The following is a 20,718-nucleotide window of genomic DNA, read 5'->3' on the forward strand; positions in this document are numbered from 1 at the left end:
CAGGCATCCCCAGTGTTCAGTCTATTTTAAACTCATAAAATAATTAATAGACTGAGGAAGCAAACTGATGAGATTGAAGTAGTCTGTGACCACTTTATATTGCTTCTTCTGGCCTCAGCTGTACAAGTTCTGCAAAGCGACAGAGGGAATTTTCTTTTTCTGCATGTGCCAGGTTACTTATGACTCCTCCAAAATTCTGATTAAAGATGACTATCTTATGTATGATTGAATATTTGTACCCAAGATCAAAATTTTATATTCAGAAAGTGGCAAAAATTACTTTGTCTTAAAGGAGCTTTGCTGTCTGTAGCTTTCTTTAAAAAAAATGTTATTTGTCATTAATTGTAATTTTAGTGAAGCTTGTTCATTACATTTAATATGATGTCTAAATGACTCATCTGAACAGCCCGACCCTCTTGTTTGCAGAAATCACATCCCTGCATAAAGTTGTGAAAATGCACCAGACATGAGAAAACTCATCAAAAACAGACTAAGTAGAAGGAGATGCCAGAGAGGCTGTTCGTGAATCTAGATGTATATTTACAGGCATACAGTCTTTTGCTTTTGCACAAAACTAAATATCTCTCTCTTTTTTTTTTTCTTCATTTTATGCAGTTGAGTTGAAAAGGCAAGTATCTCAACAGATAAGCTTCTGAAATGGCCACTGTCCTAGTTGAGTAGGGCACAGAAATCTCAGTAGTGATCCAAACCATAGAGAAATATTAACATGTTCCTGTCTACCCATCCTTCGTTGCTCGTGCTCCATTTTGCCATCTCTTGTTAGCACCCTGCAGCCACGGACCTGCTCTGGACAAAGGCAGTAGCAGCAGGCAGTGAGGTTCAGCTATGCATTTTCCTTCCTGCTGCCATGGCTCTGATAGCAGTCTAACTCCTGGCATTACACCATTGTAATCTGAATGCAGATTTGGCATCATTAAGGTATGTCCAAGATGAGTACCGTGTATTTGTTTTGTTAAATACCAGCTCAAGCGTATCTGCTCTTGGTGGGGGAAAGCTCTCTTTTTTCTGTTGAGGATGTGAGGGCTTTCTTTTGCAGGAGGACAGTATTATGTTGGTAGGATTCCCACCTTTCTCTTTGCTTGTCCTTTGACATATGCCCCTGGCACAAGATCATGGCTTTGTTTGTAACACAGCACTGTAGACCGTCCTCTGTGTCTGATCCAGAGGAGACTGTTACAGGCATCAGCAACAGAGCTCTACCCTTAAAGCAGCTCGGGTACTTGTGTTTGCAGAGATGCTTCGTGTGATTCCTGGCTGACTATCCAAAAGGTGGGGTTTTTTTCATGCTGTGGTTGAAGATGAGTCAGCATCAGTGAGTTCCATACTGCTGCAAAGACGCTGCATTCAGTAATTCAGATGGCATCAGTGATTACTTTCCTGCTCCGATCAGTGCCTAAACTGTCAGGGTTGCCTGTAATTACTCACTTGAATTGTGCTTCAAGAAGCCCTTGTGTGGGCTTTTCTCCACAATTCAGTGGCTTTCTCACCTTCAGTCAGCTTTGGAAGAGTCAGGAACCTCAGGCTCTGAAACGGTCTTTATTCTTCTTTGCCTCAGTCAGGGTCAGCTCACTGCACCTGCTGTGAGACTGACTGGTTCAGACTTTGAATGGTTTTCTCTTACCAGACACTTAATGCCTTGCAGCTTAATTGACTGGGAAATAGTCAATGCCCAGTACTGACTCCTTATTCCTTAAAATGAAAAGCAAAGTATAAGCTTCTGCAGGAAACAACTTTTCTTCATTTGACTGAGCGTAAAAAGTCAGAGGCATGCATGTAGTTCTCTATATTTTGAAGCTGACATCCAAAGGGTCAGGTCAACAGTCATTACTTGCATCACACCCCTCAACCTTAGAAATCCTCTGGTTCCTTAAAATCTCTGTAACTTTTTCAGTACTTTCTTTACAAAGTCTAAGCATAATCAATAGAAACAGAGAAGAATAAATTTTGTTATAAAATCACACTCTTAAATATTAAAAAAAACCAAAGCTGGTTCTGAAAAATAAAGTCAAGTCAAGACTACGTTGAAAGGAAAGTATCTTTAGCAATCCTGAATATAAACTGAAATCTGCTTTTGAATTTGGAACCTAGTAAAAGCCTCTTTAAATTTGCTTGGCTAGTGGAGATTCAGGGATCTGTCTGAACACAGCAGATTGCAGCACTGTGGCTTTTGTGTCATGACCTCAAAACATAAATGTGTTTGTGCACTTTAAACAAATTCACAGATTTTCTTTGCCAATAATTAGCAGGGCATCAGATGGGTACAAATTATTGTATTTTCTTCTAAAGCTAACTTAGGAAAGAGGAAAAAATGTACTGCAAGAAGACACAAATCTGATCCCGTAATAAGCAAACACCATCGCATTCCTTATGGTTTCTTATTGTGTATGAGGCCCTGAGCAACCGGATCCAACTCTGAAACTGGCCCTGTGAGCTATATGCTGCCTGACTTGGACTGCTTTATTATAGAAAATAAAAAGGATGTGACCCCTATAGGGTTAAGCCATTAATCAAGAGGAACAGCAGATTGCCTTAGAAATTAAGTTCTTCTGTGGCTGTGTTTGGTGCTTCCATTTTTGTCATACCAGAATGGTTCGGGAGATGCAATTGTTTTCCTGACTTTTCGGAGTCAAACATTCAAAATGGTCTTAGACTACATGGGGAAAAAACGTCAGTTATGTGTATGTAGTCCTTGCCAGAAATACTTAATGAAATGTGGCTGCTCAGCTAATTTTAGGGATACTTTAAAGTAGTGTGATTTTTTTTTTTTTTAAACTCTTCTACTAGGTATTGAATGTGGGGCCAAAACAAACGAAGCCCCATTTGGATAACTCAAACAGAACCCAAATGAAACAACATAATAGATTGATATCCACATCTGGAAATCTTAACAGTTATTTTTGCAGTAGTTTACAACTATCGTGCGAAGCACTAATGTTTTCGTGATGCAGGTTAGAAATGTTCTCAACTGCTGAAATGTGGGAAGGAAAGTAATTCCTGTTAAACACTAGTAATCTCCAGGTTTGTGGTGCAAAGTGCTTTATAAATGTACCGTTTTTCTAGCAGAGTATTAGGTGAGGTTAGGTAGGTACAATCTTCTGAATATGAGTTCAAAGCAAGTATGCAGTGACTGGAAGTGGTCTTATATTTCACCTTTTCATTTCCTTACGTTCAGTAGAATTTGTACGGGCTGTAGTGACTAAGGATTTCTCTGCTTAATTTTTCTGTTTTGCAGGGCATGTGTTGTACCAAATTTCTTAAGTCTTTTGTCATGTCCATCTTAATCTGGCCAAACTAATACCTGCTTTTGGACTCACACAGCCTTTCACACACTTGCAGGTTCTGCAAGTTCCTCTCTTCCAATGTCACTCATTTTCTTAACCTGAATGAGATGTGACATTTTGTTATGTTAATTATCTAATAGTTTAAACTGTTTGTTTAACTTCCCAAGTGGCCAGCTCTTTAATAAGAACAGGATTTTAATAGGCCTAGATGAGCCTGCTGCATTCATTTAAATTATAATCTAGGCCATGTCTGAAAGTAGGCTAATACCCAAATTCACTGAGCCAGAATACCCACAGCTATTAATTTATAAAATAGTGTCCGTCCCTCAGAAGTTATTCTGCTTGACCCACTTTCTAAATTGGATGCACACCTGATGATTTGTTATGGATGAAGAAATTTGGGGTTTTTTTCATTTGTTTGGTCCTATGTACTGCAGTCCCTGGCAGCACTGGGAAAGAAGAGCAGTATGTTGTTGGGCTTCAGCGCCTGGTTCATGTGTACGTGTCATTTAGAAATGCACATTCAATGTTTCCATGTAGCCGCACAGTGACTGCGAAAACTGGTGGATCGGTAGGGATGCAAAGTCAGGTCTGGGTAGATGCATCAGTTGTAGACCCAGATAATGACAGCATATCAACACAGACTGTGGATCACTTTTCACTGTTGTGAGAGGTAACACCTTGGGAATCGCAGTCTAGCTGAGCACATTGCTGGATGTTTCAGTGGACACAACCCTTGTAAGGGTTGACCCATGGTACTTCTCTTGATTCACATAGCTGGTGGCCAGTTTTCTGGGGTAAGATACCTCACTCCATCCTGAGGAAGGAGGGGCTGTAGGACAAGCTGTATTTCTTTTATGGTCCCATGTGGTGAAGCGAATTTAACCTACCATCACATGTACCCAAGGTTCTTACAGTACTCTAAACTCTTTGGTGTTGTTCATTTGTGTTGGTCCAAGCCAAGAATTCATTATATAGCTTTCTGTATGAAGGCTTGTGGGTTTTGCTCTGTTAGACTACTTCACTGTCCCTGCATGGTTCTACTAGGTTTCAGAAATGCAAGTGTTGCTGAGAACAGGGAATCTTGGAAGACTGCAAAAATGCAGCAAATACTGGATTTCTGTTTTGATGTATTTGCATTTTATTAGCATGCAGTTGAGTCACATCATGTTGAGAGATGTGAAATGGACAAGAGCGTTTCTAAAGTTTCTGCAGGAGGAAGAGGTTTTCTGGGGTACCTGCAGATCATTATCTTGTTCTTGAATACTTGATTGACAGCATTCTACACTTCTTGTTTCTTTTTGTTTCAAATTTACTAGGCTTTTTCCAAAACATTTATTTACACTCTTTATGAGCCTTTTCCTTGCAATGTAAGCAGTTTGTGTGTGCTGTGATCTGCAGCACTTCAAAGACAGCAGGTGTTTTTTTCCTTCCATTAGTCTCATAGAGAGAGGGGCTATTCCAAGAGGATTCAGCCCAGCTTTGTTTGTCATTTAATCAACTTAGAGTTTGAATTGGGGATGGCTGGGGACATGTAGGCCTGAAACCACTGTATCTAATTAAAACAATTAACTGGGACATTTTGTGTGGGAGCCTAGTCATGTCAGCCCCCTTATATAGTCGGTGGACCTCCAAAAGGCAGTTCAAACAACCTCAACTCTCCAGAGAAAGCATATGACATCTATGCTCCTTAGAGTTCAGTGGGATGAATTTTGGCCTTAACAGCCAGTAATGGGTGATGACCTGCACACAGGAGTATGGTATTGCAGTCTTGCAGAGCAATGTCATTGCACTGTCTCTTCCATGAAGAAGAGCTTTCTTCATGGTTGTATTTCAAGACAAGACAACAGGAAAAGATTGAGCGCATTACTGAGTGATGGCTGACAACAAATCCAACAGCTTGGCACAGTGGAAATGAAGTGGGAAATGCAGCATTTGTACCTGCAGTGTTTGTGAGGAGATCTGTTTCAGCTTTGTCTTGTAGGGATAATAGCTGCATATCTTCATGACTGCCACTTCGCAGTGTAGGAGATAAATGCTATTCAACACCGCAGTGAGCGTCTAGTGCTAGGAGTCTTGGACAGCACAAGCTGTGCTCTAAACTGACTGCAGGGTGCAGCTGTGGTGTAGTGTGGAGGATAAGACAGAGCTTGGTTTGTTCAGCTTCTCTGCTTACTGTTTTTAATTTTTGTGGTTTATTTTCTTAATAAAGGCTTCTAAAAAAATCATCTTTAAAATTGCCATTGACTGAACTAATGTGAGCTGCCGTAGCTGACTAGGAAGGGTAATCTCAGACTGGTCTATGTCTTGACTCAAAATCCCTTAAAACATTATTTCTGCATCTTCTCAGGTACGTCCTGCAGGAAGCTGAAGGAAGGACAGAACAAGAAAACACCATGTCTTCAGTCTCAGCTTATTACAATGGGAAGACCGTACTTATCACAGGAGCTACAGGTTTCATGGGCAAAGTACTGGTGGAAAAGCTTCTGCGCTCCAGCCCTGAAGTGAAAGCAGTTTATATACTTGTCAGGCCAAAGGCTGGACAATCAATGCAAGAGAGAGTGGCCAACATGTTGAAATGCAAGGTAAGTTTCAGTATTTTATTCTAGAGTCTAATCTAAAATCTGTTTAGCTGGGTGAAGCAAAGGACTTCTGCTTTTCTTTAGTTTCTCTGCAGTTTAGAAAAGTTTATAACTTTTTTGCAGTTCATGGAGAACAAAATACCATCTTCTGCTGTAACCGTTATATATTTTTGTTGTGTCTCAAGCAAAAAAATTGTACATAAATGAACCTGGATCTGTCTGATTTTGATAGGTGATGCAGCAGTTCACATTGTAGTGATGTAATGGTTTTCATTCCTTTTTGCATTGCTGATTCTTGAGAATTAATTTTTTGAAAAGCATGTTACTTTAGCAAATTACCTTTTTGCAACAAGAGCAGCATTTTGCTTTCATGAACACTTTTCCTCCTCCACTTTCAAAGCTCGATATTCAAACATTACCATTCAAAAATAAAACTGAGTGTGAGCCCATCTCACCTCCTCCTTGCCCTTATTGGGGCATTGAATTTATTTCATAAAACAAAAGTGGGCTGTGCATTGCTGCAGTACAGTAGGGCATCTGCCACCTTCTGCTGTCAGCTCCAGTTTAACCTTAGTTATGAAGTAATAAAATACTGCTGCATTCCAAAGGAGTGTTTTCCAAGGTTGCTTGCAGCAGAACACAAAGGCTAAGACAGACCTGTGAGCTGAAGAACAGACCTCTGTGACCTCCACCCATACAGCTTGTTTCTGCTGAACTTTTAGCTTGCCACCCCAGTGAGGAAATCCAGATCTCTAGTGTCAAGAAGAATGTCAAAGCCCATTGCTGCATTTAATGTAAAGATTTGTAAGGAGAAACTGCTAGACCAGTTATTTAGAGTGGATTTGGCCTGAGGATCTCAGGGTCCTCAAGGTCCTCAGGAGCTTAGTCCAGTGGTGAGGTCATGAACTTGCTCAGACTCCTCCAGCTATAAGTGCCAGAGAGTTCAAGCTGATGTTTACTGCTAGTGTGGATTTGTACGTAGGTGATGTGAAATGAGGGGAAGGGACAGATCTGGCCTTAGTAGGCAAGGATTTCCTTGGATTTAATCTGAGAAATGTCAATGTATCTTTAGAGTATTGGTCTAAAACTTTGAACAAGACTTGACTGGAAAAGTGCTCCTCCTCCTGCTGGAGTCGGAGGTAAAATAGGTCTTCAGATAACTTACTTAGAGACAAGTAGGTCTGGGAGAAAGCATGCATTTTCCCTTCTAATGTTCTGAGGCATCAAGCCAGGAAAATCTTAAGTATGTCCAACAACAGAGTTTGATTTTTTTGTGTGTGTTTTCTACGAAGGGTCGGTTATTTTCATGTTCAGGAAAATTTGTGAGTGATATGAAAGGAAACCATCACATTGGTTGCTTTTTGCAATTCTGTCAAGTACACAATTTTTCATTACTCTTCCTTTGAATGAACATTTTTCAGCTATTTCTACAGCTTTATCACTGAAGACTGTGGATACTGGTTTTCATCATGCAACAACAAAATATGGTGTGTTTGCAAGGGAGTTTTGCCTTTTCTTTTTTTTTTTAACCACTAAGAAAATGACAAACCTCACCATTTTTCAGGACTTCTGTAAGCTTTTTTATTTTTTTGCATTTATGTATAAATATTACTGGCTAATCTGTGCAGTTTGCCAGCACAGCTTGGTGCTGGTGTTAGCTCTAGGTGAGGCTCCCCAGTAACTGTTTTATTGTTGCAGCTGTTCTAGGTGAACCCTTTTTTTCTTAGCATGTGTCAGCAATTTTAAACATGCCAATGGCAAACAAGACTTGATAACCTCTCCTTGAACCTTCAGCAGCCTGCTTGGTGTGGTTCAAATGAACAAAAGGAGGCAAGTCTCTAAGGTGGCTGCAGCCTTGAAAAGAAAAAAACTCTAGGGGTATGGTCGCAACTCATCAGGTCCCTTCAAGGAAGAAAGTGTCTTTTTGATGCTGATCTTTTAAAAATAAGGCAAAAATACTTCCCTAAGGCAGAAACCTGACTCTTCAAAGGTTATTTCCATGTGAAATTGTTGACAGCCTTTGGTTTTTTCCTAGAAGTGAAACTGTTAATTCCAGTAACTGTTAATGTCACGGAAGATGAAAACATTATTGTTAACATTTTTGTGGATTGTTTCCAGTTGTTTGCTGTATGTCTTTAAGACATGGTCTAGACACTACATTTTCATTTACAGTTGTGGTTTTCATTCTCCAGTTGGGGAAATCCCTGAGCTATATAACAAATAAAAATGCAGAAAAAGCTTATTCCTAGTCTTCAGGCAACATTTGCATTTGACATTCCTGATCATAATCTCTGATGAAGAATACGCAGGAAAATTCAGAATAAAATCGCTTCTCTTCCTTACGTGTACGTATAGAATTTCTAATCTCTACTGCATAATTATTCTTCTCCCCCATGAACCGTTGGATTTAATGCAATACAGTATTTGTATCTGGGTTTACGAGAAATATTTCTGTTTCCGTATGCTACCTATATAATCTTCTTTACTGACCAACCACACATTCACTTCAAAGGTAACTCTTTTATTCTATTACGTTATGCTTTGACCACTTATTATCCTCTGGAATTTCTCATTTTTACATCCAGAAGGGAAGCATCCCAGGAATCAGAGGAACAGAGAAAAAGAGGTTGCCAGCTTCTAAATACTCTAGACAAACAGATAAAAATAGTATTTGGGATGAAGTAAGTTGAAAGCAGAGTAGATTGGCAGGAATTAGTTGCGCTGCATAATGCTTAGGTTCTTCAGGTAAGGTCCTCTGGGCACTCCTGATTTTTGGTAGTACTTGGTATTTTGAAATAAATGGCCTATAATTTTGATCTCTCTTCATATAGATCTGCAAATTTTTTGTGGTTTCTATCATTATAACTACAGGGGTTTTAAACTTTGAGATGTCACATTTGTGAACTCTTGTTCACAGTGTGTACAAGTGAGTATGCTGGAAGACAACTCCTGTTAAATAAAAAAGCAACTGTAATTTACAAAAGGGTGGTGGACTATGAAGGGGCAAAATATCTTCATTTGTACTTTTCAAACTTTTCAAATGTTTATTACATAGAATTTTTCAAATTCTAAATCCAAGATGAAGAGTAAAATATAAAAAAATTGGGCATAAATCAGATTTCTTCCACTGTATTCTGGAGCAGCTGAACAGATGGCATGCAAATGTAATATAATGCTGGTTTTCCTCAGATCTTGTAAAATTAGTTTTACGTGAAGACGTGTTATTGCGTTAATATGAACCATAATGAACGGATACTCAATTATCTCAGCTTCAACTCCAAAATGAGCATGTGCATTGAGGACTGTGTGGTGCATGGTGACCTTGCCTATTTATGAAAGGAGATGTTCTATTTTCCAGCAGTGAGTCCCTAAGGGAATCGGGCTATTACCCTGTGCTTAATGAAATGCCATGTCTGCATGGCACAGAGCACAGCTGTTACACAAAAAAAAAAAAATAATTCAGTTTTGGCTTCACCCTGGTTGTGTCCGTAGATGTGGATCACAAGGCAAAGCTCGACAGAACTGTTTAATCATTAGTTGATGGGAGGTGTATATTTATCAGAGGTAGGGAATTCTTTCAAAGAGTGTTTTTTTTGTTGTGTGCAAAAATAGGCAGGAATGCTTGGAGGAGTTGTCTCAGATTCCCTGGAGAGCAGTTACTGGGCTAACACTGAGTCACTGGTTGTAGCTTTCACGTTGTCCCTGGGAGAGCAGAGCATTTTCCATGCCCTGTGTGCAGTGAACCCAGGCTCTTGCTGCTGCCAGGCTGTTTCTCCGATCTGTTTGTTCAGTGCTCCTGATTAGAAAGATCAGTCAAAGTGGGGAGTGGAAAACTCTTGTTAACGTCTCTTATAATTCAGAGGAAAAACGGGGAGGCTGTGAGGCTGCTGAAAATGGGGAACAGATATTGCTGGGTGTGATCAGAAACACTGTAAAATGCTACCGCATTTTCATATTGTCCAGCCAGTTAACCCTTACGGTTAACCCTTATAGTTACACTGGATGGTACAGATAGACCATCTCTTCCCTGCAAAGCTTTGTCTGGAACTACGCAGTGTGATGGGACTGACTACTCGAAACAGCAGAATTTCAGCGTTAGCAGACACTTTTGCCTCTTCAGTATTTCCTTGTCAAGTGTGCTATGCTTATCAGCAAACATACAGCAAGACCCTTTGTTAGACCTACAAATTTCACCAAATCATGCCAGATTTCTCTTTTCCTACCTCCCTTGACTATGCCTTTCTCCACTCCCTTGCTCACGCTCTTGCTCATCACCATAAGCAGTAAAGGTTCTCCATGCCAAACCAGTCCAGTGTCACTCCCTCTGGAACAGCATCCCCTACATCTGCTGCAACTACTACAGTGGTGCATGGATCAGTACCTGGCTCAGATTAATTACTTTCTCTGGTTGATGGAACAGAATCCCACTATTCAGTAAGAGGTCTGGAAACTGCTACTTGGAGCAAAACTGAGCTGAAGATGTTTTCTGTTTTATTATTTTAGATTTCCCTCGCTTTTGTAGAGTAAATTATCAGAAATAACTCTGGTATTTGTGTACCTAAGGAACAAATCTCTCATTTTAACAAAAAACTTGTTTCGTACTTGACCTCATGATTTGTCATCCATGTGGTAGAGAGGAGCTAAATCTTAAGGGCAGTAACATAACTGACACGAATGCAGGCAGGGGGCTTGAACCATCCTGTTCCTCTTTCCTAAGCTAATGCCATCTGTTGCCTTGTTTCATTTCATTTCTTATTCTTCTCCAATTTGTGTTTCTGTTTGAAGAAGGCTGGTAAGATTTTGCTTTATATGTTAGCAGCTAATAGCCTGTGTCCTAAAGCACAAGGAAGGGCCAGCAAGACAGCTGGTGCTTCCAGCAAGTTAACCTTTCACACTGGACAAAAAAGAAGCCACCATTAGTCCTGAGCTCCACACTCACTCATGTTACTTTCTGCTGTTGGATGCTTGCAGCCATGCTGCTGCTGCTGCTCCTTGGCTTTAGGCTCTGCTGGCACATGGGCATCTGGAACAAGCAAAGTGCAATGGCATTGCCTTTTCTGGGTGCTGTGCCAAAGCTGCAGCCTGGTATGGTGACAGCTTCTCCTCATTTGATGGACATCCAACCCGTGTCATGACTAAGGGTGTAGAATCTTACCTGTCAGCTTTCAGCTAAGTTGGGAGATCTGGCAGACCTAACTACTCTTTCATCTGTTCTGCACGCAAAGCCATTGCTACCAGGAGGCTAATGGAGAAGCTGAGAAGCACAAAGGCCCATCTTCTTATCAATCAGCATCAGCAGAGCTTTGTTTCCTATAGTTCCTTTCTCCTTTGCGCTTGCATGTCAGTCAGCACAGACAGCACAGACCGCATTCTGCAGAAGTGCTGGAGGTGCAGCTAGGTGGAAATGGCATGGGTTTTTTGTGGTTTTTTAATGCATACTCAGATGTCAGAGGAGAAACCGTGGTGGTTGAAATGGTGTCCTCCATTGCATCCATCAGATAAATTCAGGCCGAAGTCTTCTGAGGAAGAAAGAATGTCTTTGTGTGACTGAGGCAATTTCCAGAGAAAATAGGCTCATTGCAGTGTTTCATAGTCATAATGCAGTTTCCATCACTACTGAGTACACATGGATGCTGCACAGTCATTTAGAATTTCTCCACCTGGTAAGTTGATCACAGATGCATTCAGAGTTACGGATTTAGAACAACCCTAAATCTTGTCTGCTATGCCTGTTTTGTACACTTCTATGTGACTAATGTCAGTATTAGAAATAATAATAACTATACTTTTCTGTATATAATAAATTCCTTTGCTAACATTTTCCAGTGATTCTGATTCATCTCAGTGCCCTTTTGCAGACTGGTTCCCTTTGGGATACTTTAATTTAGAAATGTTAAAAATGGAGCACCTCAGATCAACAGTCGGTTTTAAAATGCTTGCATATTTGAAAATGTGTTGCTGTGTCCATATTCCTTTTGCAAAACCACAAACTTCTTCTGCAAGGTTCTACGTCCATACAAAAGCTCACATGAAAAAATGAGGGGAGGTATCAAAACGTAAGCCCGCATCTTTTTTCATGAAGCAAGAGAGAAAATGCAGGTGACAGGACTGTGATGCAAATTAGACATCCAGGGACAGAGAGTGGAAGCAGTTAAATACTGAGTTGGTGATACTGCTAAAGCAAGGACTTATGTTTTGGTTACAATGAACATCAAGATATCCAAAAGGAGAGGTGTCCACTAAGCTTAGAGATGGCAGAGAGAAGTGGGTCAGGAACAGTAGAGTAAGGGGATAAGTTTATGACAATGGTGACACCAGTGCAGATCTTAGTAATGGAAGAAAAACAATACAGACAGAAGATAAAAGGACTAATAAAAGGCTGCAGTAATATGAAAATTTAGGATGAGATTCTGAAGAAACAATTGGAGGAAAAAAGAGAAGACAGCAGGTCTGCAGAGACTATCAGAGATAACATTTGGAAAAAAAGTTTGTAAAAAGCATCAGAAGGAAAGTGTCAGGAGTAGACTATCGTTGGTGAAAGTCAGGGCAAGGATCTGGAAAAGAATGGGGTTGAGAGCTAGATGGAGGAAAAAAGCAGTGGAGAACTAGAAAAGGATGTTGGTAGGGATGAGGGAGAAGAGGAAACCTTCTTTTCTGCTATTGATATATGATAAAATTTATTTGCCTTATGTTGGCATTCAGGAGCCATAGCTATGCAAGCACAAAAGGTCCTTCTGTCCAAATGAAGAGCTTGGTAAGGTCATGAGCAGAAAGGAGAGTAGGTTAGGGGATAAGAGAGCCCATGGGAATGCATACATTGAAACGCCTGCTCAGAGCAGGTCAGATAGAGCCAGCTGCCCAGGACCGTGTCCAGCAGGGGTTTGAATCCCCAAGGAGAGAGAATCCACAACCTATGTGGGCACCTGTGCTAGCGCTCCATCACTCTCACAGTAAAAAAGTGTTTTCTTATAATCAGGAAGAATTTAACGTGCTTCATTTCTCACCCATTGTCTCTTGTCTTGTCACTGGATACCCCTGAGAAGAGCCTGGCTCCACCTTTTTCTTTACTACATGCTGTCAGGTATTTATTAACATTGGTAAGATCCCCCTGAGATTTTTTTTCTTCAGGCTGAACAGTCCCAACTGTCTCAGCCTTTCCTCACAGGAGAGGTGCTTCAGTCCCTTCATCATCTTCATGGACCTTGCTGAACTTGCACCAGTACGTCCACCTCTCTCTTGTGCTGGGGATCGCACAACTGGACACTGCTTTCCAGATGTGACCTCACCAGTGCTAATTAGCAAGGAAGGTTAATCATCTGGGCAGTGCTGCTGGCAGCTAAATGTCGGGCTAATCAGTTCTGAAGTGCTTCCTTCTGAGGAGGAAAACTCCATCCATGAAATCTGACCTCCAGAGCACTCTATAGATTCTCTTTTAACAGTAGCAATGGAGGCAGAACAAGACTGTCCCCAGGAGTTTCAGACTATAGGCCAAGACAGAAATAATATTTTTTCTATCTCTATGTGTTCGAAGCACAAATTAGCTATAGAATCGTAGAACCATTGAGGCTGGAAAAGTCCTTTAAGATCATCGAGTCCAACATTAACCTAACTCTGCCAAATCCATCACTAAACCGTGTCCCTAAGTGCCAAATCTACATGTCTTTTAAATACCTCCAGGGATGATGACTCAACCACTTCCCTGGGCAGCCTGTCTAATGCTTGATAAAACTTTCAATTAAGAAAATTTTCCTAATACCCAATCTAAACCTCCCCTGGTGCAATTTGAGGCCGTTTCCTCTTGTCCTATTGCTTGTTGCTTGGGAAAAGAGACTGACAGCCACCTCACTGCAACCTCCTTTCAGGTAGTTGTAGAGAACGATAAGGTCTCCCCTGAGCCTCCTTTTCTACAGACTGAACAACCTCAGTTCCTTCAGCTGCTCCTCCTAAGACTTGTTCTCTAGACCATTCACAAAGGCTTCTCCCACTGGGAGAAGTTGGGTGCCTTATTACATGGATTCTCCTTGTACTCCTGCCTGAATGTCTCCCTGAAACACCAGGCTTTGGTCACTTACAGGTGCAGTTCTCCAGTGTCATCAAAAATGGTTCCTGCTGATGCTGTCCCTTAAAAGCAGAACTCACAGTCCTTGGAATCTCTAGGAATGATTATGGTCTGATCCTGTGATGCATTGTCTTTCATTACAACAAGTGATGCTGCTGAAATGCAGATGAGCCATGGGGTCTGCCAAGGCTCTGTCTACTGGTCACAAGTGTGCTAGGTGGTACGGAATAGAAACTTCAGTTTTGTCACTGCTGGGGAGAGTTCACAGCTTAACGCTCCAGCTTTGCAAACTGTCTTTGGCACTTCACAGAGGTATTTGTATACCTGGAAGTATTTGCAGTAGTAAAGTCAACTGTGTTTCTTTATTTTCCAAGAGACTGCACTTTTCAGTTTACTCCAGTTATATATTACTTGCAATAGGTACGCAACAAATCTCAATGAAATCAAGATTGTTTAATTGGCATAAAATACTACATGAAAAACAGACACACTGTTAAATGAAATTGTAGAAGCAAGGTGAATTATTCTCAAATGATTAATTTCTTGAAAGCAAAAATGCTTCACAGTTCATTTCAAGAGTGTTTGTCTTTCATTTTGTGAATTAAAAAGTTTTGGTGTCAAAACCTGGTGCGTCATTTTCACTCAAAACAGCTGTTAGAGGTGTTGATGTGGCACATCCGCTGAGACCAGCAGAATGACAGTAACACTGATGCTTGTCCAGGTGCTCAGGTACTTGCAAGACAAACCCAGCATGAAGTATGGTGGCCCACCATCAGGGTCTGGGCAGAGATGCCTGCCTGGCAGGAGCTGCCACCTCAGCAGAGCACTGCTTTGCAGCCCTGCTGTGCGGGAAGTCCATCTCTCTTTCCAGCCTCTTATCACAAGGTGCGTGTGATCTCTGCTAGGTGCATGCACAGAAAATATGTCTTCTGCAAAGAGTCTAGCAAGATCTTTTTCTCGAGCTTTCGATGCGCCTACTTGATTGGCTGCAACAGCAATGGAGTTAATGGTTTCTGTCTTGCGTGTCATCCTACACAAATACCCACCACCTACAGAATGATGTTTAAAAGCTGGCCTTAATTTTTATCTTTACTTCTTGGTTTCTTACGACACTTCACCAGCCTGGACTAGAGTCACAATAAATCATCAAATTTCAAAAGGATTTTTTGATTGGTTGTTTTTTTACTTAAAATCACTTCACAATGTTCAGTAGATCATGGTCTAAACAGGAACGCTTACAGGGCAGAATACAGAGCCTCACATATAAATGTTTCAGAAAAATCCCTCTAGCCAACTCTATGCTAATGTATGTGTTGCTAATGCAACGTAAGAAAAAAACAGCTGAAAACAGAGGAGAAATCTCTCAGTTTCACATTAGATAGCTAACAAGAGACTTATGCACAAGTTTAAATATAAATATTCAAGTATTCTGCTAAATTTATAAAGATATGGTTAATTTTATGCAATTCTTTGAGAAGATGGTCAGGGACCTCCTTTTATCTAAGGAACATTATGGATAAACCTCTTATGCAGTAAACACAGAACTGTGCTCTGCAGTCCAATTAGTCTATACACATTTGCACACATACAAACACACATATATGTATAAAGGTACTCTCTTTTAAGCTAGCCATTTTTGGCTTATTTCACGTGGGGATTCACACACAATGGACTCATGTTCTGCAGTGACGAGTTCTGACAGCTGATAAATGACAAAATAAAAAAAGGTTCAGCCCTCGAAGCAGATGAGCAGGCAGTACATTTAGAATGTTGCAATTTAAGAAAAAAACCTCCAAAGTAAGATTTTCTCTTGTCCGTAACAGCCAAAAGGTTGCAGTCAGGCTGCATTTGCTACTGTATGTAAAATGAAATGCATTTTTACTTCTCTATAAGCAGTGATATTTTGGAAGACTTGTAGCCTGTATCTACTTCATGATACTTTTTATTTAATGTGCAAGGGTGTCTTACAGAAGAAAGTGAGATTCAGGGAGTTAGCAAACTAAGATTGCAGTTTGAGTCACAACTTTAAAGGATCTCCACAATATTGCTTGAATTTCCATTTATGCCTGCATGCTTTCTGGTTTGTATCCAAGGCCCAGTTCCTGAAATCAATAGAATTTCTCTTGGTATCTTCATTTAGCTTTGGTTGAGTATCTCGTGAAGTGTGGATTTTGAAAAGATGATGGGCCCAAATAAGTAATTTGCAGTTGTCCTTTCAGTTGTATGTTATTGTCGTGGATTTTCTTTTTGCTCTGAATAATTTTGTTTCTTATAGAAAAAATGTATTTATGAGTTTGATTTCTCTGCCAGTGTTTCAGCTTCAGATGATAGCAATTTAAACACAGTAAGAAGTGCTTGATACAGGAATGCAAATGCGGTTAATCACTCTGCTGTACCTAGGAAGCCAATACTGTGTGACCCCAGCCTAAAAGCCTTGGAGGATAAGCAAGCTAGGTAGTTTCTGAGTTTGGAAGCTACCAAGATGCAGTGATTTTATGGATACTGCTGACTCCCATCTTTTGCCCATGTGATTGCATCTGAACTTGACCTTATGTGTCAAGTTGGAAATGGAAGTAGTATCCTAATGTTAGAATTTTGCAAGTGAGTAGAAGGAAGATTTAGATTCTCTAACCCACAAAATTTACTTTCATGCTAGTCAGAGATCTGTCCGTCCAGAAAATCATCCCTTTTTGAATGTCAGTCTCCTTGCAGAGAGCTTTCAGCTTCACTACCACTACTGTCTGTATATCCAAAGTGGTAAAAGTCAAGGAAGCGGGAGAGTATGCATTAGAGGTATGGAAGAAATATGGTGCAGGGGAGAATAATGGTAAAGAGTTCAGCATGGCATTTTCAAAAAGGACAGGAAAAGTACAAAGAGCATTGAAGAGAAAAGCTCCACTCCACAGGCTTGAGATTTTACATCAGTAACAGAAAACAGAACTATGTCCCAGCAGCTTTTGCTAGTATCAAGGCCAAGGAACAACATCATTAGAGAAGTCCTGTTGGGCATCCTTTGTAACCCTCCGATTTCTCCTATATCCCAGTTTTGCTCGGGTACACAAGAGAGCTGAGCTTTTAGGCAGCTGCACAGCATGCTTTGTGTTCACAGTTTTGCCAAGTGACCCATTCACCAACAAGGCCTTCAGCAAATATGTTTTTAAACAATATTTGTCATTTTGCTGGAGCCCATAGCTTGGCTTTTGACGTGTGTGAGCTGGCACAATTTCTTTTTGGGCTGTTGCACTTCAGAACTGCTTTGGACACCAATGGAGCTGCTCATATACTAAGCTTATATGTGGGCTTGGGTTCTTTGTTTTGAATTGGGGCTGAATAAGGACACCTATCCTCAGACAACCTCTGCTGGGAACGTCTTGGCCTGCAGTGGGTCAGTAATGGAGCTATCAGTCAGCACCCAAAGAGCAGAATTTGCTATTTAGGGATTCAACAAAATATAAAGTTAACTCATGTTTCATCCTTCATGTCTAATTTTATTACATTCTTTCCCCAACTGCTTATTCCATTTTTTTTCTTAAAGAAAGTTTTTCTGTTTTCCTAAATTTGACCCTGACCTTCCCCACCTGTGGTTTTTCTTATTCAGCTGTAACTGAACGGTGGATGCTGAAACCAATTTTATGTCAGAAGACCTTTCAAAGTAAAAAGGGTTTTGTAAACAAAACACTGCGATTTAAGAAGAAATCCTAGGTATAGTGGGCCAGCATCTTTAATCTTCTGTTTTGAAATCCCAGTCAAAAACTTCAGACCTGATCACTGGGTAATACTTTCTACAAAAGAAGTTGTTAGAATATTGGGGAGATGAAGGAGAATACACTGAGCCTTAAGACCCTTAAGAGAGAGCCTCCACCTGTGCCACAGTGGTACATCTTGATACGCACAGCCCAGAGCATTCGACCTTCTAGCTGTCCTGCCTGCAAAGAAGAGCAGCTGGCCCATGCATCATCCTTCTCCCACTCTCTGGCATTGAGCTGTGACTGGAGAAATGGAAACAAATTCAAGGTATCCCTAGACACCAGAATGCCGTGACTGCCAGGAGGCACTTACAAGGCTGTCCATACAGGTACTGATCATTGTATTAGGCACCAAAACATTGACCCTAAAATCGATTCTCCAGAAAAGACAGCTTTAAAGTTGGCTGAAGGTCACCTTTGACTGCAGTTTATCCTAGCAAATCCAGCCTCTTCTCTTTATTTCATTTACCAAACCCATTAGGACTGCCAGATATATGAGAGAGAATGTTTTAAAAAAGTGAAGTTCTGAATCGCATCACTGCATGCACAAATCAAAATGTCTGAATTGTGCCAAGGAACCCAAGTGTGAAAACTGGGTTTTGGTAATTTCAGGGGGCTTGTATAAGGCCTTTTGTTTTCTTTTAAGGGAGCTGGGGGTGAGAGCATTATTAGTGTTAGCCCGTTGTAAATTAGTTTTGCTTCTTGAAAGAAAAACTGCTGTGGCGAAGCAGCTCTTCCATTCATAATTAAATGTGAATGATGGTGCGATTAGGAGCACCAACTGACTGACTGCAGCCAAACACTCAGAGTGAGCTGGTCTGATTTTGCAGAGGAGAAAACAGTTATTTCTGTGAGCAAGATGAATCACTGCCACGCTCTCAACCGTGGAGGTGGCTGTCCAGAGCCTGTTGTTTGTGACGACCAGTCCTGTGTTTGATCTGGACCTGGCATAAGGAAAGAGTTACTGGTCTAGCTACATATTTTTAAAATCAAGGCGTGCCTTATGCACTCTGTCAAAAATTATCATTAGACTGATTTTTGATCCTGTATTTGTTTAGTTACTGTAAGCTTCCACTTTAGAAATCCTAACTGTAAGATGACTGCTTCCAAGATGTGTTTTCGGGATTGAATGTTTCCCTACATAACAGCACCTAGTGCCGTGCCATGCCCAGAGGCACTTCGTGTCGGTGTGATGGGGTCTTGTGCATCTCTGTTCCTGCCTGGATGTCACAGCTTGTGCCTGTACTTCTGAGATGGAATTACGTGATTTCCCATGTGTTTGTTGTCCTGTGTATTTATGTCACCTTATCACAGAAAGTTAAAATACTTGCAGATCTGCTGGGAACCTGCAGCAAGCGAAGTGACGGTGGTTTCTAAGCAAGTCTATTTTACTAAGCAACCACTGCTGTGGTTACTGACATGGATCGTGCTGGTGGAGGCTGTGATGCTGAGAGGTACCTAAAGAGTCTGGGTTATGTGATGACAAAAATTTTACGAGCCTTGCAGTATTCGTTTTCTTTGGAGAAAGCTGGTGTATCTTTCACTGGTGCATCAGTCTTGTGCTGTTAGTTTGGCTCTGGTTTATCCTAAACTTGAGGTTTTGTTGAAGTGGGTGGCACTGAAGAGTTAACAGAGCCTTGTCTTGCATTGATACAGACTGAATTGGGTGAGTTTTGCCAAGTGTATGGCTCATTACTTATGGGCGTAATTTAGATGAGAGAGAGAAAATTCAGAATTACCTCCTTCTCATACATTAACCTTTGGGATAATCACTGGATTAAGTAACTAGTTTGCCTGACAGTTCCTAAAATATCCCAGCAGGCATGTGATGGGCAGCAGTGTTGGAAGAGTTCAGATGTGCCAAAAAATAAATTGGTAGGGTCAACAGCCTGAGCTTGGAGAATCAGTAGTTTGTTTAGTGCTAGGTACAGTAAGGAAAAATCAAAGCTGGGAAACCAGCTGATGCCAGTACTAATCTGCTCCCACAGTGGCAGCACACTGCAATGCTTGAAAGAGTGCAGGATTATAAAGACATAAAACTGGAGAATAGCAGAAGGACAGAGGGTGCACCAAGGGGAATTAGCAAAAGATAAAGGCTGTAAACTGAGACCAAGGCAGGTGTATACCTGCAATGCACAGCACATGCTACTTGTAATAACAAAAACCAAGGCTGGTCACTAGAATGGCAGAATTTATCAAAAGTCTACAGTCATCATTTTTCACCCAGTCTGTTGGAGGTGTACATTTGCTAGGAGAAATTACGATTCTAGTAATTTGCATTTGTCCATGTCTGATTGCAGCAAGATGTAAAGGCAGGGACTGAGCTTGGTGTGTCCAGGTAATAAGAAAACCAAAGAATGACATGTTGCTTGTTTAAAAACCAAACCTTTGGTACTAGCTAACTGTGTGTGCACATTTGATCTGCATTATGATGTGTTTTCTTCTCACCTCTTTTGTCTACTCTGCTAGTGTCTCCTTTTGTTGCCATCTTGTCTTAAAAGTGGGATTCCAGGGCTTAGTTTAGGGACAAGGTCTCTTTAGTTTTGTATCTGGAAAACACTAAACTCTGTTTCCAAACCTTTTTACTGTTGCTGAGCTCAGCAAAATGGGAACCCTAATCTGGCTCCAAGCTAGGTATTATTGGGCATTACAACTGTTTAAAATACTAAGAGTATTTCATATATATAGTCAAATATTTATGGTGAACAGTCAGTATCTTCTAGTAGGGAGGGGGAAAAATTCCCCAAAATATTTTTCAGCAAAGTAAACATGGATAAGGACAAGCAAAATGCACTTTTGTATTGAGTTACCTGGATTGCTTTGGTGGAGCTAGAAAGAGGGTCCTAGAAAGAGGGGGAAAAAACCAAACTGCGAAATATTTTGGGATGATCTCTTCTAAAATAGCAATTCACTTCTTTGATTCAGAAAGATTTTTTTTTAAAGTTCATATTTTTATTTTTAAATTGCAGAACCAGAGCTCAAAATTACAGCAAAATTTTCTAGTCAGTTGACAGGTTTTTTTCATGTCT

The 20,718-nt window shown here is 40.7% G+C and overlaps 1 protein-coding gene across 3 annotated transcripts in view; it reads left to right on the top strand.

Annotated features, from left to right (window-relative positions):
* Positions 1 to 20,718, top strand: part of FAR2 (fatty acyl-CoA reductase 2) — a 145,318-nt gene that overhangs the window by 60,576 nt on the left and 64,024 nt on the right. For all 3 annotated transcript variants that reach the window (XM_056341354.1, XM_056341351.1, XM_056341352.1), the window contains exon 2: positions 5,653 to 5,887. In XM_056341354.1, coding sequence (XP_056197329.1) covers positions 5,699 to 5,887 — 189 coding nt within the window. In that variant the 5' untranslated portion in view covers positions 5,653 to 5,698. The remainder of the gene's footprint in view (positions 1 to 5,652; positions 5,888 to 20,718) is intronic.

Source organism: Falco biarmicus, chromosome 5 (genome assembly GCF_023638135.1).
Source record: "Falco biarmicus isolate bFalBia1 chromosome 5, bFalBia1.pri, whole genome shotgun sequence".
NCBI lineage: Eukaryota > Metazoa > Chordata > Aves > Falconiformes > Falconidae > Falco > Falco biarmicus.